Here is a 26,907-nt window from a genome sequence, read left to right as displayed (position 1 = left end):
AAGCAGGTGAGGACTCTCTCTGTCTCCTTCCCACTGCAATGCTGGCCGGACCCCGTCCTCACCCCAATACCTCCTCTTGGTCTGTCTTCCCCTTCTCTATCCCCCAGAGAGCCCCTCCTCCTCTGGAGCTTCAGGCCCCACCAGGGGACATAATTATAGAAAGAGAGAACTTGGCATTCAAAGCACCTCCTCTGTCATAAGCCCCCTCCCCAGAGCCCAGCCCAGGAGAACCAGAGCTGAGCCCTGGGGCCTGCGGCCAGGGCTGCCTCCCCCTGTGTGGCCCCAGCCAGCTCAGAGAAGAGCCCAGGGCAGAGGGAGAACACGCTTGAGACCAGCAGACAGGAGACAAGAAGAGTGGGAACGACAGGAAAGACAGCCCATAGCTGCTGAATTTCCACGATCGTGATGGCAGCTCACATTTACTGAGCACCTACTATGTGCAGGCTCTGTTCATTCTGAAGACTCACAATCATTTGGGAAGCCCCACTTTAAGGGTGGAGAAAGTGGAGTTTGGAGAGGCTAAACCACTTGGCCAGAGCCCCGCACTGCTGAGCAAGGGGACAGGGATTTGATGCCAGGCAGGCTGCGTCCGGAGCCGCTCTCTGAGCAGCTTTTCTCAGCTCCGTGTCCCAGAACACCCCAGACGGTCCTGGGCTAGGGCACAGAGAGCTGGTGCGGCCTGGCCAAGCCCTCTGACCTGTGCGAGAGCACCTAGGCTGCCCCAGCTGGCACTGTGAGGACCTGGGGAATCAATGGCGGGCTGGGATCTGCCCACACTGGCCTAGAGTTGGGGTGATGTTGTTACTACCCATAAACAGAGCTGGGGAGGGGGCGGGGCTGGAGCCTCCATGCTTCCCCGCTCCAGCCGACAGCAGCCTCGGCCCCACGGGAACCCAGTCCTCTGAGAGCTGGTTGCTATGGATACACTCCCGAGGGTCCCAGCCTGCCAGCCCCCAAGCCCTCGCTCGGCCCCCAGAGTCTGCTCTTGCATGCGTGAGTCCTAGGGGAGCGAGGGGTGGGCGAACAGACAGCTGGGCCCCTGCCCCCAGGCGTGCCCAGGCAGGGGGCAAGGCCCCAGAGGCTGGGCCTCCACTGGGGAGGTTCCATGCTTTGTCTAGCTCCTTTCTGCAAATGGCCCATCTGCCCAGGCCTCTAGATGTGATTGTCTGCTCACCTCCTCTCTTGCAAGGCCTGGGACAGGGAGAGGTAGGCCTGTCGGGCTCCCAGAAAACAAGCCCCCTCAGGTTTGAATCCGTGAGCTGGCAGGTAGAGCTGTGCATCCCCGGGTAGATGGTTCCCCCTTTCTGAGCCTGGGGACCATCTCTGCCAAAACAGAGGTCACGGCAAAGCTCCCAGGTTGTTGCCACGGAAATGATAAAGAGCCTTTACGCACACACTAGGGGCTTCATGAAGTGGTCCTTGATGCAGAATCCAGGGCAGAGACTGGGGAGGGGCCGGCTGCAATAGCTCAAGGCTTTGGAGGCACCAGAAGCAGCCCCGTGGCTAGCAGGAGCCCCCGCACCACGGTGGGCAGTGTGGGAAGGCAGGGATGGGGCTGGGGTGCACCTGGGAGGACGGTGTACCGGGCCCCAGCCCTGCCACACTGTCCCACAGTCTGAACGAGGGGGGCAACTATCCCAGACCCCACCCCAGCCTGCCACCAGGATGGGCTCCAGAGCCAGGCAGAATGTGGGTCAAGAGCTCGCTCGGCTGTGGCCCACGCTCCCTGGGTTCAAATCCCTTCTCTGCCTCTTGACAGCTGGGGGCTAATAACGGCCAACGGTTCTGTGCCTCCGTTTCTTCATCCGTAAAGGTAGTGTCACGGCGTAGACAGAAAGTGCTCGGCACATCCTTATCCTTCGGTAAGTGTGAGCTGTGATCATAAATGGGAGAGATAGCAAGTGATGTTTCCTGTGCGCCCAGCACTTCCTTTGCTCACTTAAAGCTTGGGGCCACATACGGAGGTCGGCACAGTCACAATATTTAACCACGGATGAGGCACGAACCCCGACCAATCACAGCAGATGCTCGTTAAAAACCCGGAAGGGCTCCCCCCTCCCCGGGGCCTGCCCGGTGATGTCAGCCCCGGACACAGACCCTGTCGCTATGTGTTGCTACCATTATCACCCTCACTCTCTGGCTTTATAGGTGAGGACAGAGGCCCGGAGAGATGGAACCCCTGGTGGGTCCTGGAGGAGGCAGATTTTCATTTTAACCCCGCCCACCAGTGGAAGCTGAGCAGAGCTGAGAGGTGGTGACCAGGGCCGGTGCACAGTGTCCTAGGGGACCCCTGCCCAGAGGCAGTCTCCGCACATTCCCCTTCCACTCTCTCCAGCCCTCCTTCTCTCTCATTCTCGCCCTCCAAGTCCCAGAGTCCCAGGCCCCAGTTCTGATCCCACTTCTGCTCCCGAAGCGGAACAGCCAGGGCTACTTCCCCGTCTTCCAGCAGACACCTGCAGCAGGTGGCCCTCCTCCAAATTCTGCCTTACTGCCTGTGACACCAGCAGTGACCCTCGAGGGAAGGATACTCCCGAGATCCACTTGGCACCTCCCCCGTCTGGAAACAGACAACAGACTCATTGGGAATCCCCGGGCCCATACTGCCTGACAAGCCAGGAGCCACGCAGGCTCCAGGCCCACCATCACCTTGGCCGCTGGCCCCACAGCCCCTGCGGACCCTCCAGCAGCCCGAAACTTGCCCTGCCTCCCTGAAACCTACTAGCTGTGGGCCTGTGCTCTCCCCCTTGTCTGGGAGCCCCCAAGGTAGAGTCCATTTCTGATTCTCCTCGACTGCCAGGCACCGCCCCCCCCCCAAACATAACGGGTGCTCGGGACAAATCTGATGACGACTGAAAGGATCCATCAGCCACGAAGGAGAACAGTCACGGGAACCATTCCTAGGGTCTTCCATGTACCAGCAACTGCCCTAACTATAATGTGTGCTGTGGACGATAACAGTTATCAGCTGGTGCATACGGCTAGCACGATCGGCCCGAACTAAGTGCAGGTCCTGAGCCCTTTATAGATGATGGCTATGGATTATCAAAAGAATCCTGAATCTGAAGCCCAGAGAGCAAAGGGACTCACCCAAGGAGACTCAGCAAACAAGCGAGTAAGTCCACCCCAGATCTGTAAGAAAGGCGATAATCACTTACAACCGTGTGTCAGCCAGGGCACCAGGCCCTTTACTTATCTTACACCACGGGTCCCTAAAAGCAATCCTATGACGTCCGGATGACTGTCACCCCCCCCTTTTGCGGATGAGCACTCGACAGATGTGGCCCAGAGAGACAGATAACGTACGCCAACGTCACAGAGCGGGAAGGGAACGGACAGCCCTGGGGGCCACGTCGCAGCCTACAACGGAGCGGATGCACTTGACCGCCACACGAGAGCGCGGCCTCTCCGGGCTACTAGAGGCAGCACCACGAGGAGACACAGAGCTCAGCGGAGCCCCGAGGAGCAGGGACAGGCTCTTACCCGGGGCACTGGCGACGTCTGGGCGCCTTTCCGGGGCCCACTGGTCTCCGGCGTGAGGTCACGGTGGTCCACCTGCACATGGCTCTCCAGGTCCTCGGCGCTCTCGAACTTGACGCTGCACTCGGGACAGCGGAGGCCGGCGCAGGGCCGGTCGGCGGGCTCGGGCGGGGCCAGGCCGCCCACCTGTCCATTGGCGCTGCGGGCCATGCAGCCGGCACAGAGGCCGTAGGGGAGCCCGTTGACGTCGAGCTTCACCAGGTCCTGCTTGCTGCGGAACTCCTTGAGGCACAGGGCACACTTGTAGAGCTTCTGCAGCCCCTGGCCGTTGGGGGAGGACGCGGCCGAGCTGCCCGCCAGCTTCTGCATGTGGAAGGTGCCGTGGATCTTGAGCTCGAGCGTGGAGGTGACCGTCTGCATGCACACCACGCAGCGGAAGCCCGTGAGCGAGTTGCGCAGGTCGGGGTGCATCTGACAGTGCTCGATGAACTCCTCCTCGCTCTGCAGGGGCATCTTGCAGATACGGCAGGTGCCGGTGTCCAGGCTCTTGCTGTGGGTCACCTTGTGCTCGGTGAGCGTCAGCAGGGAGGGGAAGCGCTCGCCGCAGATGGGGCACATGTAGTGCTTGGCGGGGCCCCGGTGCGTCTGCAGGTGCTCCCGGAGCCCGTTCTCCGAGAAGAAAGTCCGCGAGCACACGTTGCACTTGTGGCTGCCCTTGATGAACTCGGCCTTCTTGCGCGAGCCGTCGTCCTCCCCCGGCCGGATGTTGTGGTCCCGCAGCCGGTGGTTCTGCAGTAGCACCTCCATGGTGTAGGCCGCCCCGCAGATGTCGCAGCCGTACATGGGCTCCGACGCGTCCACGTCGTCCTCGCTGGCCTCGTGGCTGTTGGGCGCCTCGGGGTTCTTGAGCAGCACGCCCTGCAGGTCGGCGGGCTCCGCCTTCTTGGTGGCGGCGGGGGGCACCCCGTTGGCCGTGCCGTTCTCGGGGGCGGCGTCGAACACGCAGTGCTTCTCCCGCAGGTGCTTCTCCAGCAGGATGATGGCGTGGAAGGCCTTGCTGCAGAACTTGCAGTTGTACTTCTTGCTGTGCGTGGTGATGTGGCACTGCAGCTCCACCTCGGTGCTGAAGGTCTCCCCGCAGAAGATGCACTTGTGCGCCTTGGCCGGGTTGCCCAGGTGGCTGTGTTTGACGTGCACCTGCAGGTCGGCCTCCTTGCGGAAGTCCCAGTTGCAGGCCGTGCAGCGGTACATCTTCTTCTCGTTGCTGTGCTTCACGGCCAGGTGCACCTGGATGGACACCTTGGAGTCGAAGACCTCCTGGCACAGGGTGCAGTGGTACAGCACGAAGGTGTGCATGTCCAGCAGGTGCTTCTGCAGGTCGTCCACCGAGGAGAACTGCTTGTCGCAGCTCTCGCACACGTAGTGAGTCGACGTGGTCATGTAGTGCACCGTCAGGTGCTGCAGGAGGGACTCCTGGGAGTCGAAGTCCTCCTTGCACTGGGGGCACGCCTGCTTCCGCAGCAACAGCTCCAGGTGCAGCTTCAGGTGGGTCTGGAAGCTCTCGAAGTTGGAGAACTTGAGGTCGCACTGATTACAGGGATACTCGCCGTTGGAGATGGAGTTGGCGCTGGCCGAGAGCCGCTGCCGCTTGGGGGAGGCCACCTCCACGTCGGACGAGACCGGGCTCTGCTCCGCCTTGGACTTCTTGCTGTGGGCGAGCGGAATGTTCTTGTGGTTCTCCTTGATGTGCTTGGTGAGCTTCAGGATGGAGCCGAAGATGGGCGAGTTGGTGCAGTAGGGGCAGGAGTAGACCTCCATGAAGGATTGCGTGGGCTGCACGACCGGGGACTCCAGCTTGGCGCTGCCCACGCCGCAGTGAGCCTGCTGGATGTGCTCGGTGAGGGAAGCGTCGGTCAGGAAGCCCATGGAGCACTGGTTGCAGAAGAAGGCGTTACTGCCGTCGGGCGGGCCGACGTCGGGGCCGCAGTGGGAGGCGCGGATGTGCTCCTGCAGGCTGTTGATGTCGGCGAACACGTCGGGACAGTAGTTGCAGTGGAAGGCCGAGAGGTTGCCGAACTGCATCACCGGGTAGGCGTGGCTCTTGTGCAGCTTGCGGACATGCTCGTTGAGGTTGTACAGCGTGGGCATGGAGTCCAGGCAGATCTGACACGTGTGGCTCTGCTGAGGCTTGTCGGCGTGGATGGTCTTCAGGTGGATCTCCAGCACGGCCAGGCTGTTAAAGTCCCGCTTGGAGCAATAGGGGCAGCTGTAGACCACCTTGGACCAGGCCTGGCCCTCGTCCCGCATCTTCTTCTGGCCCCGCAGCGGCTTCAAGGTGGAGTCCGGGGTGGAGCCGCGCTCCACGGACGCGCTGGAGTCCGGCGTGGCGCTGCTCATGGAGGCCACGCTGCCCAGCACGGGGTCGGGGCTGGCGCTGTGGTTGCTGGAGTCGGGCTGCCGGTGGCTGTCCAGGTGGCAGTAGACGCCCTCCACCGAGGAGAACTGCTCGGGGCACATGGGGCACTTGTGTTTCTGGTTGGCGTGGGCTTGGTGGATGTGGGTGAGCAGCGCGTTCTCGTCCACGAAGACCTCGGGGCAGTGGATGCACTGCAGGTCGGCCTTCTCGGAGAGCTGGGGGTGGCGGGTGAGCACGTGCTTCTCCAGCTCCTCCGTCTGGCTGAAGGTGTCCTCGCAGTAGTCGCACATGAAGTCGTCCTTCTTGGCCTCCTTCTCCGACTTGGCCAGGTGCTCCTTGTTCTTCTTGTGCGCCTGCATGTGGCTCTGCAGCGAGCTGGTGGAGGAGAAGCCGCGCTTGCAGACGGTGCACTTGAAGGGCTTGCTGGAGCTGTGGGTCTTCAGGTGGATCTTGAGGTGGTCGCTGCGGGAGAAGGCGGCCTCGCACTCGTGACAGTGGTACTTCTTGTCGCCCGTGTGCAGCTTGATGTGCCGGTCACGACTCCTCTTGTGCTTGAAGAGGCGGCTGCAGTAGGTGCACTTGAACGGCAGCTTGTCGCTGTGGATCTGCTCGTGCCTCTTCAAGTAGCTCAGGCGGATGAAGGACTTGTCGCAGAACTGGCAGGGGTACGGCAGGCCCGTGCCCCCTTCCTCCTCACCCAAGCCGAGGTCACACCCATCTCCGATCATCTGCGTGGGTGACGCAACATCCTTGCTGGAGGGAGACGAGGCGACCCAGGAGAGTTGCGGGTCGTCGTCACCATCTGCGGGGGGGGAAGGCGGAGAGGAGATTAGAGGCAATTCCCAGGGCCGCCCAGAAACAAGGACAGAGCCGGCTCTCGACAGCTCGCCGGCTCTCGACAGCTCGCCGACTGCTGCCGGGGGAGCCGGGGGAGGGAGTGCTGGGGGCAGGGGTGGGTGGGCTCAGCGGAAGCGGGTGGACATGAAGGCCCTCGGTGTGCAGAGGGGTGGCAGGATATGGAGGAGACACGGAGACAAGTCTTCCTCCTCGGCGACACCTGCGTGGGCCTCGCTGGACACCGTACCCCCCACAGGAGGTGAGCTCTCGAGCACTTCCCTGATGGTGTTGGGGGTGCAGCCAGAGAGCGAAAAAGTCCCCGGAAATGACCTCACCGACCAGCAGTCCCAAAGGCCAAAAGGAGGCAGGTCCCCACCTGAAGGAGTCCTGGGGATTGACTCCCCTTCCAGCCCCTGGTCCTGGTGGGAGGTTCCACTTATCCTTAGGGGCATAGGCAAAACCGTGCAAGAAAAGAAAATGCACCCCCCCCCCCGCAAAAAAATGAAAATGTGCCTTAGTGAATTCTGCTGCACCACATTTGGGGATGGAGCTGGGTCTGCTGCTACAGGGAGCAGACAGACCCGGGAGGCCGAAGTCCCGGGCACGTGGCATCAGACCCAGCAGCACAAACAGGAGTAAGCAAAGGCTGCTTGAGAAGGATCTGTGGCGTTCCCAGCCCAAACCATCCTAAGAGGGGGTGCTTGCTCTGCCCCCCCTCCACCCCTGGATTTGCCCCAAGGCCGCTCAGGACCCTGGGAGATGGCCTGATCCGGGGTGACTAGGGGATGAGCCCGGGGTCCAGATGGCCCTGAAACCCACCTTGGCAGGCAGGGGAGGCCGTCCTTGCCCAGATGAGCACCTGGCCCACCCCACCCCCACCCCCCGGCCTTCGCTGGCCCATCCAGCCTCAGGGGAAACCTAAACAAACCAGGGGCTGGCCGTTTCTGGCAAAACAAAGGCACCCAGGACCCAGCGAGCAGAGCCGGTGAGGTTCCCCCACGCCTCGGTGGGGGTCAGGCCGAGCCAGCCTGCGCACGGAGTGAGTTCTGCGGCTCAAGTTTCGCGTCAGGTGGATTTAAAACTTAATAATGAATGAAACGGACCGCAGGCTACCACGGGCAGGGGAGAGACAAACAAAAGCTCAGATGCAGCCGCACTGACCTTGCTCTTGTAACCCCAAGGAAATAAACCACTGCCCCGGCCAGCACAGCTTAATCTCCAGAAAAAGCCTCACAGACCTAACCCAGAAAGTCTGGGCCAGAGGCAGCCCAGACACACATACACATCCGTTCACACACCCGATTCCCACTGTGGCTCACACTCACACTCACACCTGGTGGCACTCACCACAGCCACGGGCATGACCCCGGCCCCGAGGGTCCCATACCCCGAGGCTCTCACAGTTGCCTCTGCTGTCCCAGGCAGGATTTTGAGGGGTCTCCTCAGCGCTGGCTCTGAGCCTTTTCCTGGACCCCACCCACGACCCCAACGTGCCCCCCTGGTCCCTGGCCTTGCCCCTGACCCCAGCCGCCAGCACTGGCAAAGCTCTGCCTGGGAGGATGAGGCTCTCTGCAAAGCTCCCAGCCCTGCGTCCTGTACCTCCCGGAGGCCTCTCCACCTCTGAAGCCCAGCCGCCCAGCCTGGCACAGGGCACCTCCCAGAACATCCTCCCGGGGCGAGGGCACCTGCTCCCCCGGGGCCTCCCACGACAGGGCCCTTCGGACGGCAAGGGAAGGATGCAGCCGCTGCCAGCTCCTCGGATTAGACGCGGTGGGAGATGCCCCAGCCCCCGCCTGGTTAATTCCCAGCTCATGCCAGCTGGGTTCCGTGGGGTGCAGACAGAGGGGCCCAAGGGAGGAGATGGCTGGAGCTGGGGCAGCTGGGGGACCTGCTGGGCCCCCGCCCCCCAGCCAGGCTCAAACGACTTTTGATTATTTTGATGCCCTAGCTCAGACTCACACAAGCTGCCAGGGAGCCCTTCCCGTGCGCCTGGTGCTCAGCTGAGCGCTTTTCTCACAACCACCAGTGAGGCGGGAGCAGGGCCCCTCCTACTGTACGGATGAGGAGACTAAGGCACAGCCACAGCGACTTTCCCCAGGAAATGACAGCACCAGGACATGGGTCTGGACGCGCCTCCCGCAGACCTGTTGCATGAGATTACCCCTGCATCAGGGAGAAAGGCGAGGGGACCCCCACGTCCAGCCTCCAGGGCAGTCACAGGCTGCCTCTCATTTAAAGCCCCCTGACAGCACGACCGCAACCAGCCTGCCATCTGCATTCAGGGAGGGGCCCCCCAGAGACCAGAGACATGCAGGCGCTCGCAGGGCTGATGAGCGGAGGATACAGGCTTGAACCCAGGTCAGTTCAATGGTGAGTGAGACAAGGAACACCCCTTGCCCAGAAGACTAGGCTGGACACGTCTTTGTGCCAGCATTCATTTGCTCCCAAGCCCTTCAGCCCCCGGGGACGAGAGCAGAGCCCTGCACTCAAAGCCCCCCGCTCCTCAGCTTATCCATCAGTCCAGAGTTATCCCTCTCAATCTCTCCGCCTCAGTTTCCACATGTGAGAAAAGGGAAGCATGTGAGAAGCAGATGTGAAAAATGAATGTGAAAAAGCACTATTACTCCCCTGATATTAAATGTCCAGAAAAAGGCACATGTGCAGATTAGCGGCAGCCTGAAGCTGGAGTAGGGAGCAAGGAAACTGCAAATGAGCACGAGGCATCCTTGTGAGATCATAGCAGTGCCCCCAAACTAGGATGTGGTAAGCACTGCAACAGCTCTGTAAATCCACCACGTTGCTACCTGCTTGCTTAAAACAAGGTAAGTTTGTGGTATACAAATTATACTTCAAGAAAGCCATTCACCGGGCGCCTGGGTGGCTCAGTTGGTTAAGCGACTGCCTTCGGCTCAGGTCATGATCCTGGAGTCCCGGGATCGAGTCCCGCATCAGGCTCCCTGCTCGGCGGGCAGTCTGCTTCTCCCTCTGACCCTCCTCCCTCTCATGCTCTCTGTCTCTCATTCTCTCTGTCTCAAATAAATAAATAAAATCTTTAAAAAAAAAAAAAGAAAGAAAGAAAGCCATTCACCAGAAGCACTATTTGGCCAATAATCATAATTAGCACTAATTAGTACCACCAATGCTGATGATACCAGCAACTACACTTATTGGGCACGCCACCCCAGCTAATTCCTTCCATCCTCACGACCACTGGTGACACCCCACTTTTGAGATGAGGAAGCTGAGGCTCAGGGAGGCGAGTAACTTGCCTTCGGTCTCATGGCCAGAGCGCCACGTCTCCCAGCAGCGCAGGCTTCTGCTCACGCTGGTCCCGCCAGACTTTGAGAAGGAGAATCAACCCGCCCTGCGCCACAGTCCCCAAGGCCCATGGCTGGGCAGCCTGGTTGGCTTTATTTTTCTGCAAACAAGTTTCAAAACTAAAGCAAAGCACATTATTCTGGGAGCCACCAACAGAGCCACTGCCGAGATTATAATCATCTGAAGGGAAATGACCATAAGGCCCCTTACACTGAAAAGGCCCAATCGGGGGAAATGAGCGTGTTGACACAGAAAGCCCCAAATTCAGGCTGCACTGTTTAAAGCCTTTTGTTCTAAACACGTTTGACCTTGGCTGCTGCCGGCCCACCCCTCCCAAGTGCAGTTTGCTTTGGGGGCACACAGCTTAGTGCTCTAGGAGCAGGCTGGAGAGATGCGCCGGGGCCAAAGCTCCCAGGACATAGGTGCAGGGATGTCAGCAAAGGACGAGGGCCCCCGGCCTTACAGTGGTACCGTTCCTCTCACACGTGCACGTACACCACACATGCACGCACACCACACGCACATGCACGGCCGGGACCGCACACACCCTCCGGCAGGGGTGCAGAAAGGGAAGGGGTGCAAAAATGGGGCACAAGCAATCTCAGGAGCCCCTGCGACTTGAATGTTTCAGAACCCACAGAGAAGGCAGGTCCAAGAAAGTCCCGTTCAGCCAGCTACCTTGTTCCTTCCAAGTAAATGCCTGTATAGCTTTTACTATTGCCGGGCATTCTTCTAAGAGCTTTGCATGTGTTACCACATTCAGTTCTCTCGACAGCCCAGTGAGATGGGTACTATTATTATCTCCATCTACGGGTAAGAAAAGCGAGGCACAGAGAGGTTGAGTAACTTGCCAGGTGCCACACAGTTGGGAGGCAGCAGAGCCAGGAATCAACCCCAGTCAGCCTGGTTCTGAGTCGGTGCCTTCACCCTCAACTTCCCACTGCTTCTTTCCTTTGGGAGGGGGAGCCGACACCCGAGGAGATCAAGTGCCAAAAGCAGTGACTAATGCAGGCCCTCGGCTTCCCCTCCCCCTAGAATGACTACAAAGTAATATGACAAAATGAGTAGAGAAATCACTTTCAAAACGGAGATTAAAATCATTTAAAAATGACTAATCCTGCAAAAAGGCCTGGTAGGAAATGGGTTATATGAGGCTTTTGCTGTCTGCTGCAGGAAGGGAACCAAAACAAGCATAAAAGAGGGGAGAAATTTCGATAAAAATTCAATTAAGTAGCAAAAAGAACATTAACTGGGCTTCAGAACGCATCTGCAGCAGAAAGCGCAGGGCGGACCGCAAGCTCACGAGGCGGCGCTGGGCGCCCCGCACCGGCCCCGCACCAGCCCGCACCGCCTCTCACACACCCTGTCTGCACAGAGCACAGTGGCTGCCGCCCAGAAGGGCTGGGAGCCTCACCCCCTGGCTCCTCCTGTCACAGAGAATCAGGGCCACGGCAGCCAAGGAAGTGCCTGGACAGAGGCGAGACGTCAGGTGGCCCCCAGGCCACAGGAGCGAGCAGAAGGGGGGACCTTCCAGCAGGGCGGACACCGGCTGAGGAGGAAGTGAGCCCTCACGACCAAAGCTCTGCAAGAGGAATAAATGGTTCTGAAAAGCGCCCTGGGAGGTGCCCTGCAGCCGACGGGAAAGGGAAAAGCACGGATACCCAGTGGTTCCAGGTTTCTAGGACATTCCTGGGCTTTCCAAGTGAAAGAAACTGACCAGATCTTCCAGACCATGAAAGAAGGCTGAGGAACAGCAAGCAAGGTGCCTCAGGGAGAACGTGTTGAGGGCGGAGGGAGGAGAGCAGGACAGAGAGTCCATCAGGAAATTCTGGGCCTCGGCTGCCTCTGCTATAATATGGGAAGTTGGAATTTTGGTCCCTTCAGGATGAATATAAAGGTCATTTTGTGCAAGATTCCAAGCATCCAGACTGTCTCCATTAGAACCACAGAAAGGCCTGACAATTCTTCATGACGCTCCAAAAGGTCTCCTCACCACTACCCATTTCCTTAGAAAAATGAAAATTGCCAAGGAGACAAGGTCCCCACAGGACCAAGCTCTATGGTCCTCCGAGTAGAGCCTCCCCTGTGCCTCCATCAGGAGCAACAGGAATCAGAATCGCAGCGACCCTTCCGCAGCTCAGAGAAATGGGAACACAGACTCAGGGACCATGTAATGCCAATTCTGTATGATACAGAAGGTCCAGAGACAGAAGGGGACTTCCAGGATGATAAATTGGTAGTGCTTGCCTAGAGTACTGTATTCAGACGGATTATAAAGCCATATGTGGGCTCAGAAGACAGGAGTGCTGAAATTGACTGGTGATGTCTGCCATGAGCACAGGTCTGTACACGTGGAATGTTCCAAGGGCACTGAACAAATCAGAGGAAGGAATCTCCTGACTCCCAGTGCTAAAGAAGAGGGCTTTAGCCAGCAGGTTTCCTCCTCCAAGAAAGGAGCTGCCTATCCTCTCTGAAAAGGGAGGCCTTGAGGCAGGGGCCCGAAAATCCTGTTGTTCAAGTACAGATAAGAGGACTCAGAAGAGTGAATGTGCTTCAGGACACACCACAGACCGCACTCCCCTTGGGGCAGCCAGAACCTAAACAGGTGTCTTTCCAGACGGAAATGATACAAGTTCAGCTGAGGAGGGCATCTGGCCATATTCTTGATCTCTTCTTGGGAAACTTCAAACCTACCCATCTGTGTCTCTGTACCACCTAGAAGCCTAGGGCAGCAGAGAGAACATGGGGGCACTGGGCAAGCTCGGAGGCCCTCTGCTGGGGCTGCTTCCAGCTCACGATGATGTCAACTTCCCTGGGAGGCCGGAGGCTCCCCTCCCAGCAAACCCCAAGTGAGTGGGGGCCTGGATCCCAGGACACAAAGGCCCAGCAGGAGACGGGGCCAGCAGCCCAGAGCCCCCAAGCTGAATAGGGGGCATCCTCAGCATCTCAGTGCCTATCAGGGGCTCAGCCCCCAGAGACAGAATCTAGTCTCCAGCCAGGCCTAAGGGGAACCAAGTTCACAGACAGCAGGGGGACAGAGTGCCTGCCCTGTTCCTTGCACTCCGACCAGGCGCCAAAGCTAGCCATCTGTCCCAGAATATTCCTCAACTCAATGGCATCCACACATGTAGAATCAATACCAGTGCAAGGGGGAGGGGAGGGAAGCGAGAGGAAGTTAACAGACCATCACTCATCTTATTTCGTAGATGGGGAAACTGAGACCACACAGCAAGGAGCAGACAGATGCAGAACTAAACTCATAAAAACCACAGCACTTACTGTTTAAGGAACATTTTCCGGAAGCCAAGTTCTTTGCTAGCATGTTCTCATTTGATTCTTACACACATTAGGAGGTAGGTACTATTACCATCCCCTTTTTTTTTCTTTCCTTTTTTATTTTTTTCTAAAGATTTTATTTATTTATTTGACAGAGAGAGACACAGTGAGAGAGGGAACACAAGCAGGGGGAGTGGGAGAGGGAGAAGCCGACTCCCTGCTGAGCAGGGAGCCCGATGCGGGGCTCAATCCCAGGACCCTGGGATCATGACCTGAGCCGAAGGCAGACGCTTAACCACTGAGCCACCCAGGCGCCCCTTCTTTTTTTTCTTTTTTTAAGATTTTATTTATTTATTTATTTATTTGAGAGAGAGAGCACAAGTGGGGAGCCCGATGCGGGGCTCGATCCCAGGACCCTGAGACCATTACCTGAGCCGAAGGCAGACGCTTAACCACAGAGCCACCCAGGCCCCCCTACATTCTCCTTCTTGAGAACTGCAGACTGAGGCTCCAAGGAAGAAAGCAAGCCCTGGGCACACACTGCTAGTGAGTGACAGATGTCCCCCAGCCCCATTCACTCACTAACCCCCAGACCATGCTGCCTCTCCTGCCCTGAAGGCTGGTTCAGGCCCAACCTGCTGCAGAAGCTGCTCCCTCGTTCTTGAGGCCCACCATGGACCAGCACAGAGCCAGGACCTATGGCTCAAGGAGAGCCAGGAAGAGGTCCCACACTCTACAGTCCCACCTGCCAAACAGGCAAATTCACGTCCTGAAGTGGATTAGCAGGCCGGACCAGCTCCAAGGCCAAGCACCAATGACGGTAGCCGGCCTCTTTCCTCACTTGATGGCGGATAAAGCATGCTAGCAGAACTGGGCAGAACTGACCTGGGAGGTTGTGGGAAGAAGAGTCACGACTACCCCCCTCCCAAGAATGTCCGTGCCCTAAATCCCCAAAACCTACGAATACGTTACATTACATGGCAAAGGGGAATTAAGGTTACAGTTGGAATTAAGGTTGCTAATGAGCTGAGCTTAAGATAAAGCGATGATCCCAGATTATCTGGGTAGGCCAAATGTAATCACAAAAGTCCTTAAAATGTGGAAGAAAGAGGCAAAAGAGGACGATGCCACAAGACTAGTGATGGGGGCAGCTTCTAAAAACTAGAAAGGCAGGCGCCTGGGTGGCTCAGTTGGTTAAGCGACTGCCTTCGGCTCAGGTCATGATCCTGGAGTCCCGGGATCAAGTCCCGCATCGGGCTCCCTGCTCGGCAGGGAGTCTGCTTCTCCCTCTGACCCTCCTCCCTCTCATGCTCTCTGTATCTCATTCTCTCTGTCTCAAATAAATAAATAAAATCTTTAAAAAAAAAAAAAAAAACTAGAAAGGCATGGAAACAGACCCTCCCCTACAGCTTCCAGAAAGGAATGCAGGCCCACCGACGCCACAATTTTAGCCCCGTGAGATCTGCATTAGTCTTCCGACCTACAGAACCATAAGAAATTAATTTTCATTGCTTCAAGCTACTAAGTTTGTGGTCATTTGTTACAGCAGCCATCGGAAACTAATACAGATTTTGCTTCCAGGAGAGAGGTGCTGCTATAATCAACACCTAAAAGTGCAGAAGCGGCTTTGGAATCGGGCAGTGAGCAGCCGCTAGAATTCTCAGGAGTATGGTAGGAAGAGCCTACATTGCCTTAAAAAGATGGTTCATGAGAGGCCGCCTAGGTGGCTCAGTTGGTTAAGTATCTGACTCTTGATTTTGGCTCAGGTCATGATCTCAGGGTTGTGAGACTGAGCCCCGTGTCGGGCTCTGCGCTGGGTGTGGAGACTGCTTGGGATTTTCTCTCTCTCTCTCTCTTTCGTCCCTGCCCTTCCCCTGCTAAAAAAAAAAAAAAAAAAGACTGTTCATAGAAATAGGGATGTTGGGGCACCTCGGTGGCTCAGTCATTAAGCGTCTGCCTTCCGCTCAGGTCATGATCCCAGGGTCCTGGGATCGAGCCCCGCATAGGGCTCCCTGCTCCACGGGAAGCCTGCTTCTCCCTCTCCCACTCCCCCTGCTTGTGTTCCCTCTCTCGCTGTGTCTCTCTCTGTCAAATAAATAAAATCTTAAAAAAAAAAAAAGAAAAAGAAAAAAGAAAGAAATAGGGATGTTAATGACCCTGTTAGTGAAGACGCAGAAGGAAGTAAGGGTACAAAGGAAAACCTAAATCGTCATAGAAAATACCTGAATCATCATGACCAGACTGTCAAGAGAAACTTAGACACTAAGGGCCCTGATGGTGAGGGCTTAGAAGAAAATGAGGAACATGATCCTGGAAACTGGAGGCAACAGATCCTTATTATAGAGTGGCAGAAAGCTCAGTGGAATTATGTCCCACAATTATGTGGAAAGCAGAACTTGTAACGGATAAAAATGGATATTTAGCTGAGGAGATTTCCAAGCAAAATGTCGAAGACATGGCCTGGATTCGTCTCGAGAAGAAAGAGCTAGATCAACAGAGCTGTCAAACGAAAAGCAAGCCAGGAATTGATCATTTTGGAAATCCTCAGCCTACCCAGATAGCAAAAGACATTATAATTAAGAGATTCTCCAACAGGAAAGCGCACACTGGAGAGAAGGCTGAGGGTATGACTGTACATCATGCTAACATCTCAGAAAAATCAAAAGCTCAGAGTATTCAGTCCCATGAAAGGCTCTTTGAAAAGATTAAGTGTGTGGCCTACAGATCCCCTAGATCAAACCAGAGAGCATCTAGGAAATTTGGGGAGATTTCTCTGCAACCATCTCAGTAGAAGCCAAAAGTAAAGATAGGATTATCTAGAGAATATCTATGGAGGAACCTCTTGTCTGATAGAGTAGATCCCCATGACATACACAGGAGACCCACGAGGTTGTTGAGAACTCGATATCACAGAAATGCAGCCAACTTGTACCAAAAAGGACAGAGATGAAAGAAAGAAGGCTGTCAGACTCCCAAAACTCTACAGCAGGAAACAGGCTAATAAACTACTCAGCTGGGGGCGCTTGGGTGGCACAGTCAGTTAAGCATCCAAGTCTTGATTTCAGCTCAGGTCATGATCTGAGGGTCATGAGATCGAACCCCGCACCGGACTCCACACTCAGCACAGAGTCTGCTTCAGATTCTCTCTCCCTCTCCCTCTGCCCCTCCTCACCCCCCACACATGTGCTCGCACTGTCTCTCTCTAAAATAAATAAATCTATAAAATAAAGTAAAATAAAACAAAACGAAACTACTCAGCTGCAAACATGTGCTACCTTTCATTAAAAGAAAAAAAAAAAAAAAGGATGACTCAGAGGGCGGGACCTCCAGCCCAGAAGGCAAAGCCGAAGCCAGAGGGTAGAATGCTGAGCACAGAGGGTGGGGCTGTGAGCCCAGAGCACGGAGCCATGGGCCATGGAGAATGAGATCATATTGGACTGGGTTCAGATTCTGGCACTGTATAACCACAGGCAAGCACATCCCCTCTTTGTGTCTTCACTTCCCCAACTCTCCAGAGAAGGAATCAGATGAATTGGTCTCGGAGAGCCTTGGCAGCTCTAAGAGTCTGTGATCCATTAGTGATGTCTGCCCTGGGTACAGGAATGAGAACCAGCAGGTAGGAGGCATCCCAGTTCACTGCTGGTTTAGGTATTTTTTTCACTGAGCACATATTTGTCGAGCCAGCTCCATATGCTTAGTCCTCTGAGGGGTACAGAAAGCACTCAGCATTCTTAGGTTGCTATGCTCTTCTCTGCCCAACCTGTCCATCAGTGACTGTCTAAACTTGCAACTCGAAACCAATTCTTTGCTGCTCTGAAGCACTTTGAAAGAGAAAAAAAACAAAAACCCCTTTCGTCATGGCGATGGTCAGTCCTGCCTGCAGATGTTTGGTTTCCTTAAAGGGACGGATGGGGGTACGGTGTAAGGCATAGAGGCCCAACCCCTGGGAAGTCAAGAATCCACCCTGGGAAGGAAGGGGACGGGGAAGCTGGAGGGTCTTTCCTTAGAGGTAGGGCAAGGAGCCCCAAGGAGGCTACCAGAAGCTGATGTGACTCTACCTGAAATCTTAAATTAGAACTATGCTATTAGCAAAGATAATAGCAGCTCATCTTCACCCTCCCCTCCTCCAGGGAGCTCAGAGTGCCTTTGTGGATAGGATCTCAGAAGCTCCAGTGAGACCATAGCGAGGGGAAGGGGGGATCCTTCTCTCAGTTTGGGGATAAAAACTAAGCAGGTTGGGGCACTGGGGGGCTGGTGGGCAGCATGGGGGTGGGGACAGGCCCGCAGAGGTCAGCAGCCCAACACTGAGAAAAGGGGGAAGCTATTCTTGCCCTTGGAGCTGCTTCTCCAGCGGGTCCTGGAGGGTGAAGAGTGGGACCCAGTTCCCTGCCCGGCCTCAAAGGGGCGCTTAGCAAGTAGCCTCTGAGGGGCCGCATGTCTTTTTCCAGCCAGCTCGGGGTTGTGCTGAAATACCACCTCACAGCGAACAGTGGCCATCAAAGCCCTTAGTAAACCTTCTGGGAGCCCAAACCATCAACGTAATCATAATCGTAAAGAGACTCGGTCAATTGCAGGGAGACGCGAGTAATGGGGAGACAACAGAGCCACGGGGAAGAGGACAGGCTTGTTTAGCCGGAGCTGCCACTCGTTGGCTGTGTGACTATGGACAAGTTACTGCACCTCTCTGAGCCCCCATTTCCTCATCCATTGGATGGGGATCACAAAATGGGTAATGTGTAGATGCTGCTCAGCATTCAATGAACGTTGGCTAAAGAAAATAAGGCGGTTGCTCTATAACTTTATCATTAATTGTAAAGGCCTGATCTGTGTGGCATTTCAAGTTCTGCCCAGCAGCTTCACACCCATGATCCCATTCGACACTGAGCAGCTCAGTGAGGTCGTAGTAGTGGTGGTTTTTCCCATATTACGAGCAGGCAGCGTGGCACACCCCCGGCATCCCACCCACTCAGCGTCCCCCTCTCGCACTCCACACTAAGTTGCGTGGTCACCCCACGGATGAGGAACCAGAACAGAGAGGTTAGGTCACATCCCGATGTCAGAAAGCAGATGGTAATTAGAAAAGCTGGGGCCGGACTCCCAGCCCAAGGGCTCTCAGCCAGCTGGACTGAGAGAAACAGTGACCCGAGCAGTGGGACACAGATCACCATGGCTGTCCTCCCCCCGGTCAGACTGGGGGCCACCCAGTTATCCGTTATTTTGTAAAAACGTCAACATTTAGAAATGGAGAACTCCTGAAGTTTTTTTGTTTTTTTGTTTTTTTTAAATCCACATTCACTTCTGGCTTTTCTTAAAGGAGAAGGAGAGCTGTGGCAGAGGTTCTGCATCCGCACATCCACGATGGAGCCCAGCCGCGGCTCCCAGTCTGGACCAGGGGCGCTCATTCTCCTGCGTGCCCACGCTCGCGGGGCCCCCTTCCCCGTTGCAAAGTGTCCTTACACACTCAGCTCCACCGTGATCATCGAACTTCCCTCGGTTTTACAGATGCAGAAAACTGCCTCCGTTTCTCCATCTGTAAAATGGGAATAATAATGGTCCCAACTACCGGGTTGCTATGCAGTTGAAGGAAGTGAATATCTGTAACATGTTATATGTGAGAAATTCTCTGTAATGTATAAAATAAAAAAATAGTCACTGGCTCCTGGCTCCCCAGCTCAATATAAGGTCAGAGGACAGAGAGAGGGAGAGGCAGGCAACAGCCCTGTTGGTCTGAATGCACACAAGACAGGGAGTGGTCCCATCTTCCTGGGTCCTGATTAACTACCAGGGGCGTCTAAGTTAAGGGCCAGCAATTAACCCTATAGAAGACGGTTCTCAAAGCAAAGGACACTTGACCTGCATAAAAGGCCCTACAATTGACAATCCCAAGACATCGGAGAGAAAGGAGCTTTCCAGAGCTGCCAGCCCAGCCCCCTCATACGGACAGAGAGACTGAGGCACTGGCAGCCTTGCTAGGGCATGGACCTGGCCTCCAGGCTCAGAGTGCAGGGGGTGGGGGATACGGTCTCGCTGCCCTGCACCCACGGCTGCTGCCACCCCAAAGGACCACTGGACACACAGGACAGGAAGGAGGCCTCCACCTTGCCCCTCGGAGCCTCGGACTTCACAGAACGCACAGCCAGCCTGGCTGCTCCATCCCTTAGACAAATTTACTCAGCACCGATATTGAAAATGCAATTGAGTTTGAGTTTTATTGCAGAAATTAAACAGACCAGGAAAAAAAAAAAGGCAAGGAAAAAGCCAGCCCTCGTCAACTCACCCAAGAGTTAACTGTAATCAAACTAACGAGTGTGGAATGACACGATCAGGTCCTGCCAGGGCCCCCCAGTCTGCCCCCACGAGACACTCCCCGAAGACGGGCACTTGTAATCAGCAGAGGGGCCCGGAAGGCCTTCGCCACCAGCGCACCCCGACTTCGCCCTGCCCTCCTCCCACCGCCCCGGGGTGGGGAGAAAGCGTCGTGCGAAGTCACCTCCGAGAGCTTCCACGAAACAGCACCACCAAGGGCCAGCGCAAAGGCTCACTGCTCGACTCGAGAGAAAGCAAAATGCTTTCGCGGTTGAATCACTGTTTTTCTTTACTCCCTTTGGGGACCGGCAGAGCCCACATTCGGCCGTGTTCGTGGACCTGGGACTGGAAACAGCTGTGCTCTAATTACATGTAAAGTGTACCGAAACATCCCTTTTATCACAGACTGGAAATCTGTTAGCATCTGTCTCTCCTTTGTTTCTTCCACAAGATACAAGCTTGTTTCTACATTTTTCTCACCTGTAGCGGTGATTAAAATTCATTATAAATGAAAGGAGTGAACAGAGAAACAAGTTCCTCTGTGTACCGTTCTAAACTCAAATTAGAAACAGCTGCTTGCTAATTCATGCAGCGATGTTTTGTCGTGCTCTGTGAATCAATAATAACTCACCCTATTGCTGCAGAAATTTGGGGATAATCCATATATTTAACTCGGCGTTGGATTCTCCAGGCAGGACTGCCGCGGCAGAACCCTGACCTGTCTTCAGGCTGGCAGGAGGGGACTTTGGCTCGGCACTCTGGAGACATCCACGGCTGCCCCAACAACACAGATCCCCCAACTCGGGAGGCGCGCGAGACACGGGCCCTGGCAGGACCAGGAGGAAACCCCGAAACACTATCCTCGTCTCCTCCCCTCCCCCGGAAACACCACTTTAAAAAAAAAAAAAAAATCAGCTCTGATTAAACGCAAACCACACACATCCTCCAGCCGCCGGAGGGAACAGCAAAATTAAAAGTCTAATTGGTACCCGGAACAATTTAAAACTATTAAGTATAGGTGAAGCTTTTCTGTAAGAAAATAATCCTTTGATTGGGATTAAGCTTGTTTGGATAGCATTCTTCCCTTCCCTACGTTTGAGCTGCAGAAGTCAGAGCTACAGTCTGGAAGTCCCCGATGCTTCTGAGAAGGGTTCAGCCATCTCCTCTGCCAACTTCCGGGAAGAAGGCTCGTGGCATCCAGAGCTGGGTCTCCATCTGGGCCTTTGAAAGGGAATGGCTGTTCTTTCTCTTTTGTGGGGAGGGAGGTGAGTGACACATACTGTTTCGCCAAACCTGCTCTGTCCTGGCTAACAGGCATTGGTCCTTCACGACACTGCCTCCAGGGAGCCCTCCCTGATTCCCTCTGTCACCATCAGTACCTCTCCCTGACCTCAGGCCACTGCCTTTGGGCCATTTCTCACCCTGAATTGTGGCTCTTGGTATCATTGCCTACTTCTGAGTCCTTGGGACATCCCCATGTCCCTGGCAGCCTTTCTAGCCTAAGATATGGTCTCAGAGCCACTTTTTGAACTGCAGACTGGTAGTACCTCCCACTGCCCATGTCCCAGCCTCACCTTTCAGCCAGCAACGGCAGAGCCCTCCGTGCGTGCCTGGCATGGTGCCAACTCTTTGTAAGCTTTACCTCATTAAATCCTCACCTCCATCCTATATGGTGAACACCATGATTTCTCCCATGTCACGGATCTGATACTTGAGACTCAAAGAGCACAAGTACCCTGAGTTTCACAGCAGCTAATGGAAGGAGTCTGGTATTATGCCTACATTTAGTCAGAAAACCATCAAAGCCACCCACTGTGCCTCGCCCGGCCTCTGAGACTTTGTTCGGGCCATCATGCTCGTCGAGCCTGCCCACCCCTGATCACAGCTCACCCAAACCCGACCTGTTACTCAGGGCCCACCTCCGCCCACCTCCCAGGCATCCCAGCGGGAGTCTCCTGCGTGGCTAACAGGCTCTCGTTTTCTGATGTTCCTTGGGGCCTAAGAAAAAGGCAGGCCAGTACCTCCTGGGGTCTGTGGGATGTAGGCAAGAACGCACAGCCCGTGCTCATCTGTATGGCCATAGAGAGCTTTCCCTCAGGGAAGGCCAGTGGGTGCCAGACAGCTCAGTCCTGGGCAGGATCAGGAAAGAGTGAGCACAGAGGAGGTGTCAGGTTAGAAGGCAGGGGACACTCAAATTGGGCTTTGTGGAAGGAGTAGGCTCTCCTCTGACCCATGTTCCCCAAAACATGGGAAATGTCCCATTGCTGGGACCCATGATGATTTTAGGGGGCAGCCACATTGGCTGTCTTTAACTTCTAACGTTCCAGCAAGGAGAGAGCACAGACCCCAGGCTCAGCGTTCGCAAGACCTCACAGCTCCTGGCTGGAACCGCATGAGCGTGGGCCTTTTTCCTTAGGTTTGTTTTTAATTGACTTTTAAGGTTACTGTCTACCTACAGCAAAGGATACTGATTTTCCTTTTGCAGAATTAAATAAATGAATTAATTTAAGTATGGAAACAGAACTGACTCCACAGAAAATACTGGGTAAATCACAGCGCTGCTAATATTCAAATCTCGCAGGACTCACGGCAGGGGCTGATGAAGCACGAAAGGCTGGCACCCCCAGTGTCAAAGTGACAAAGTGACATTCATCACGTGGCCACTGCAAGTCTTCCCTCTCCCAGAGCACGTGCAGCTGAAGTCCTGAGACCCAAGTGGGTGAACGAGGTAGCCCCAGGGGGTTCTGTTCATCTGACCCAGGGCAAGTCTCCACTCCCTCCTACCACCACCCGCAGTTAGCTAGGGGCCCTAAACAAAGGTCTTTCAACTTGGATCCCACATGCCATGTCCACAGCCAACCCTTCAGATAGCAGACCAAGCAGAACCTGAGCCGGTGGAGGGGGGGTAAGCAAACTTCCACCCCCTTCTCTCCTCTGCATAATGCCCACATCTGGGAAATTTCTGAGGCTCTACATCACGGGTACAACCAGCCCGGGCTGGGCCCCTGGTCCTGGCAGAGTCTGCACCAGGCCAGGTGTGCCATGCCCCCCAACCCCCGTGACCGCCCAGGTCCTCACCTAGGGAGCTGGGTCCCCAGGGCCCTGGGGGATGTCACAGCGAACCCAGCCTCAGCTCCTCAGGGAGCAGGTGTGAGAGAAAGTCCCTGGCAGTGGCGGCTGGGAAAACACCTGTCCTAGGAGCCTACTGCTATAGCAGGCCCCACCTCGGCAGCCCTCCACCCCTCAGGCCTCGCCCCCCGGTCCCCAGAGACCACCACTCAGCTCTCCAAGCTCACAGCAACCAGGGCAGGTGCCAGGCGGAGGTCACGGTCGGGGCATGTGGGTGGGGCCTGAGCCAGGCTCAGGAGGCCTCTGCAATTCAGTGCTCCCTGAGGAGGGCCCCTGAGAGAATCAGAACTCACAACACAGGGGCTGCCACCATCCCCTCCAGGTCTGGCTGGCCACAGGCAGCAGAGCCCAGGAGACTGGCCCAGGGCTCCTCACAGCGGGCTGGACCAGCGCTGGACCAGTACCCTAGTTCTGGGGCTGCTTCCAGCCCCCTGCTGCTGTGTGACCTTGGGAAAATCCTGGGCACTGTGGAGTTGGGTTCCCCTTGTCCCCTCTACAGAATGCAGCTGATATATGCGACTTTCTCCCTGGAGGTGTGGACACCGGAAGGGCTCAGTGAAGGTAAAGAATGAGCAAGCAAATGAACAGATGACCAAATTCCAATTATAATTTTCACAAAAGCCAGTATCAGAGAAAACCACGTGGTGCCTCTAACCGAGAACTCGGAGCTTAGAGAAGACATTGAAAAAATAATTAATAGGTTATGTTGCATCTTATGTATGTACATATATGCCACAGGTGCATATAAAATTGGATAATAAATGACATATGTTATGTGCTAAATATTTCTTGAGTATTTGCTCCATGCCACATGTTGTCTCATTTAATATTCACAAAGTCTGACAAGTCATCACTGTCAAACCCATTTTGCAGATGGGGAAAACCGAGGCTGGCAGAGATTGACATGTCCAGGGTCTTACAGGTCAAATACAGCCGAGCTGGGCTTTGAATATGGCTCACCTGACCTCGGTATCTGTGCTCTTAGCACGGTGGGATGCATGTACGTGAGTCTTCCTACCTGTGGGACAGAAACAGAGTGGGTGACCCCGGCTCAGGAGCACGAACATTGCCCCCATGGATACGGCTCCACACAGAGCCCAGGCTGGATGCCCAGCCGAGAATCCCCAGAGGATGTCTGGGCCGTGTCCGCATTCTCAGCCCAGACACCAGCACGGACAGGGTGCGCACGTGGTCCAACCTGGAGGCGCAGACCTGCTGCTGAAGCTCCGTCAGATCCGTCGAGGCCCAGCTGGAGGGGCCAGCCCCCAGCAAGGGAAAAGCGAGGGGCCTCTCGGCATCTGGAAGGACAGAGTCCCCCCCACCCCAAAGCACTTGCTCTCTTTGTACCCACAGGTGCCAGCTACCCTCTCGGCAAGTCCGTGAGACAGTTAGGAGCTTGGCTCCATTTTACAGAGGGAGAACACGGAGGCCTGGGGGGACGACAGGGCCGCTGGTACCCCAGTCGCCTCCGCAGCTCAGTGGCTGATTAGAGCCCCAGACCTCAATCTGCTCACTCCTGCTCAGCCCAGGGGCAGGGAGCTAATGCCCCCCCACCCGGTGTGGCCCTCAACCAAAGGGGGACCGAGCCAGGGGCTTCTGGCACATGCGTGCAGATCCCAGAGGACACGAGCCTGGGGTCCGAGCAGTGACCCGGACCTTTCCCCCTTCCCCGCCTCCCTTTCTCCACCCCTCCCGACTGCCTCCTGGGAGCACCTCCCAATCACAGAACCTGCACCCAAGTCCTGGCCTCAGGCTCTGCATTCTGTGACGCTTGCCCGAGGGGGTGGCACCGCCCCCAGAAGCTGAGTCTGTCCAGCCCCTCGCCAGGGCGAGCTTGCCAGGCTCAGGTCACCGAGAGGCCCCCTTCAAGACCCATGCCTGGCATTATTACTCAGCTTTGCCTTTCACTTGCCTTGGACCTGAGCATACTACCTTCCCATGCATAATCCCGAATAACTGTCTTGATGAAATCATGGGTATGATGCTTTGGTAACGTCCATCAAAATAAACATAATTACTAAAAAAAAAAAAAAGTTGCTTGAACCACCTGACGTCTGGCTGTGTATCCCCGAGAGGGGCCTGGGTCCTCACCGTGGCGCCCCTGCCGAAGCCCACACTTCCCATGGGACTGCAGCGCTGTGTGTCCATCCCTCCCCTGCAGGCTGTGTGCCCAGCACAGCGCCTGGCCAGAGATGCAGGCCGGGGGAGGAAGTGGCCTGAGCCCCGCGGGGAGGGGAGAGCCCTAGGACTCTCGCTGATGTGCTTCTGCCAGCAACACAGCCACCCTGCGGGTCCCACTCACCCTTTATACTCATCCACATCTACGACTCAGCAGAGAGAATTTCAATTTTCCCTGGATTTTCATGTTTCAGCCTCCAGAAAAATTGCCATCCTGGGCTTTGTTACTGAGCTATCGAGCCTCAATGACTAAAGGCTGCCCCAGCCCTGCCTGTGGTGGGAGGGAGATTAAAGCAAGCCATCAGGCCCCGGGGAAGGCTCCAGAAGGGCAGCCGAGGGAGGTGGCCACCTGGCCCAGGACCACAGTGAGAAGGAGGAGCCCCCCCCCGCCCCCGTCGCAGGGCTGGCATCCCCCAGAGGTGGCTGTGGCCTAGGGGAGTTCCCCCCACTGGACTTCCAAGGGTGGACAGAGCCGCTGACGTCCTAGACATCACAACTGGGGTGGGTAGTCCCCTGGTCCTTTCTCAGCCTCACTGACCCTTCTCTAGGTGCCCCTGCACAGTCCCCTGCCCCCTACCTCTGCTTTCTCAGACCGAATGGGCCACCACCTCCTCATGCAGGAACCAGGCCTTTCTCGGGCCCCACGCTGTGCCTACTCTCATCCATAGACTTGAAGATCATCATCATAAACTACATTTACTGAGCACTTACTATATGGCATGCTAATTTTTGTGTCAATTATTGAGTTAGTTAAATTGTTGGTCATAAATGTTTTGCTTGTGTTAATGCATTTAAACCACATATAATCCTTTCACTAGATGCATTTTAGGGATGAGGGAACTGAGGCTCAGACTGCTAAAACAGACCTCAGACCTGCCCAGTGAACCACTCACTGTGCATGTGGGGACACTGAGGCCCTTGACGTCTGAGGAGGGGACTTGCCCCAAGGCAGAACCCTGCCAAGCCAGCAGGATCTAGCTGCCTGATTCATCAATCTCATCGTTGGATTTATGGGAATCCCACCACCACCACCACCCCCCCCACACACACACACGGAGTCTGAGAAGATTAACATAATACAGAAGTATAAACTGAGAGAGACTACCCTGTTGGAAAGTGATCAATCACCCAGGATCCTGCACACAATGCATCACTATGCAGGCATTGACATCCTCCTCCCAGGGGCATCCAGAAAGGGGGACACTGCCCCCAGCCCAGCTCAGGTGAAGGGCATCCCTGAGGGTAATGCTAGGTCCATTGCCCACCAGGAGCCACTGTCCCCAGCAGGGCTGGGTACAAGCTCACCTCAGTGCCAGGCACAGAGTAGGTCCCGTGAGGGAATGAACCAATGACAAGAGTTTCAGCCAGGTCACCCTGCTGGACACAGGCTACGAATGGGCTGATCTCCTTACTCCTCCACCCCGCACTACACCTGAACAGCACTTCTCACACCATTGTTCATCTTCCAATGATATTATGAGGGCTTCCCCACAGGTGCTCTTGGCTTAGAACTGCCTGGAGACAAAAAGCCTCACATTCCTGGATCCCTGGGAGCCCCCACAAGGTACCTGGTGACAACTATCTGCTGGATGACTAAAGAATGAATGAATGGATGAAAGAGTGTGTTCCAGGTCTTGGCCTAGAAGAAGCACTTGATAACCATGGCGTGAATAAATGAATGATGGACAGACGGAGGGATGGATGGACAGATGGATGGATGAATGACAAAACTAATCACAAAGAAGGTGCAAGGAGGGGCGCCTGGGTGGCTCAGTCAGTTAACCGTCTGACTCTTGATTTTGGCTCAGGTCACCATCTAAGGGTCGTGAGATTGAGCCCCACATTGGGCTCCACACTCAGCATGGAGTCTGCTTGGGATTCTCTCTCCTCCCTCTCCCTCTGCCCCTCCCCACCTCACTTTCTAAATAAATAAATAAATAAATAAATAAATAAATAAATAAATAAATAAA

At 55.5% G+C, this 26,907-nt stretch overlaps 1 protein-coding gene across 3 annotated transcripts in view; it reads right to left on the bottom strand.

Annotated features, from left to right (window-relative positions):
• Window positions 1–26,907, bottom strand: part of ZNF423 (zinc finger protein 423) — a 277,830-nt gene that overhangs the window by 138,152 nt on the left and 112,771 nt on the right. For 2 of the 3 annotated variants that reach the window (XM_035025261.1, XM_035025259.1), the window contains one exon: window positions 3,481–6,695. In XM_035025261.1, coding sequence (XP_034881152.1) covers window positions 3,481–6,695 — 3,215 coding nt within the window. Of the gene's footprint in view, window positions 1–3,480; window positions 6,696–20,261; window positions 20,443–26,907 lie in introns of those variants that run through there. The other variant, XM_035025260.1, reaches the window with a different exon arrangement.

The sequence above is a fragment of the Mirounga leonina genome, unplaced genomic scaffold, assembly GCF_011800145.1.
Source record: "Mirounga leonina isolate KUSES-001 unplaced genomic scaffold, KU_Mleo_1.0 Mir_180, whole genome shotgun sequence".
NCBI lineage: Eukaryota > Metazoa > Chordata > Mammalia > Carnivora > Phocidae > Mirounga > Mirounga leonina.
Note: the sequence above shows the minus strand (reverse complement) of the source record. Positions and strands in the feature narration are given on the sequence as shown.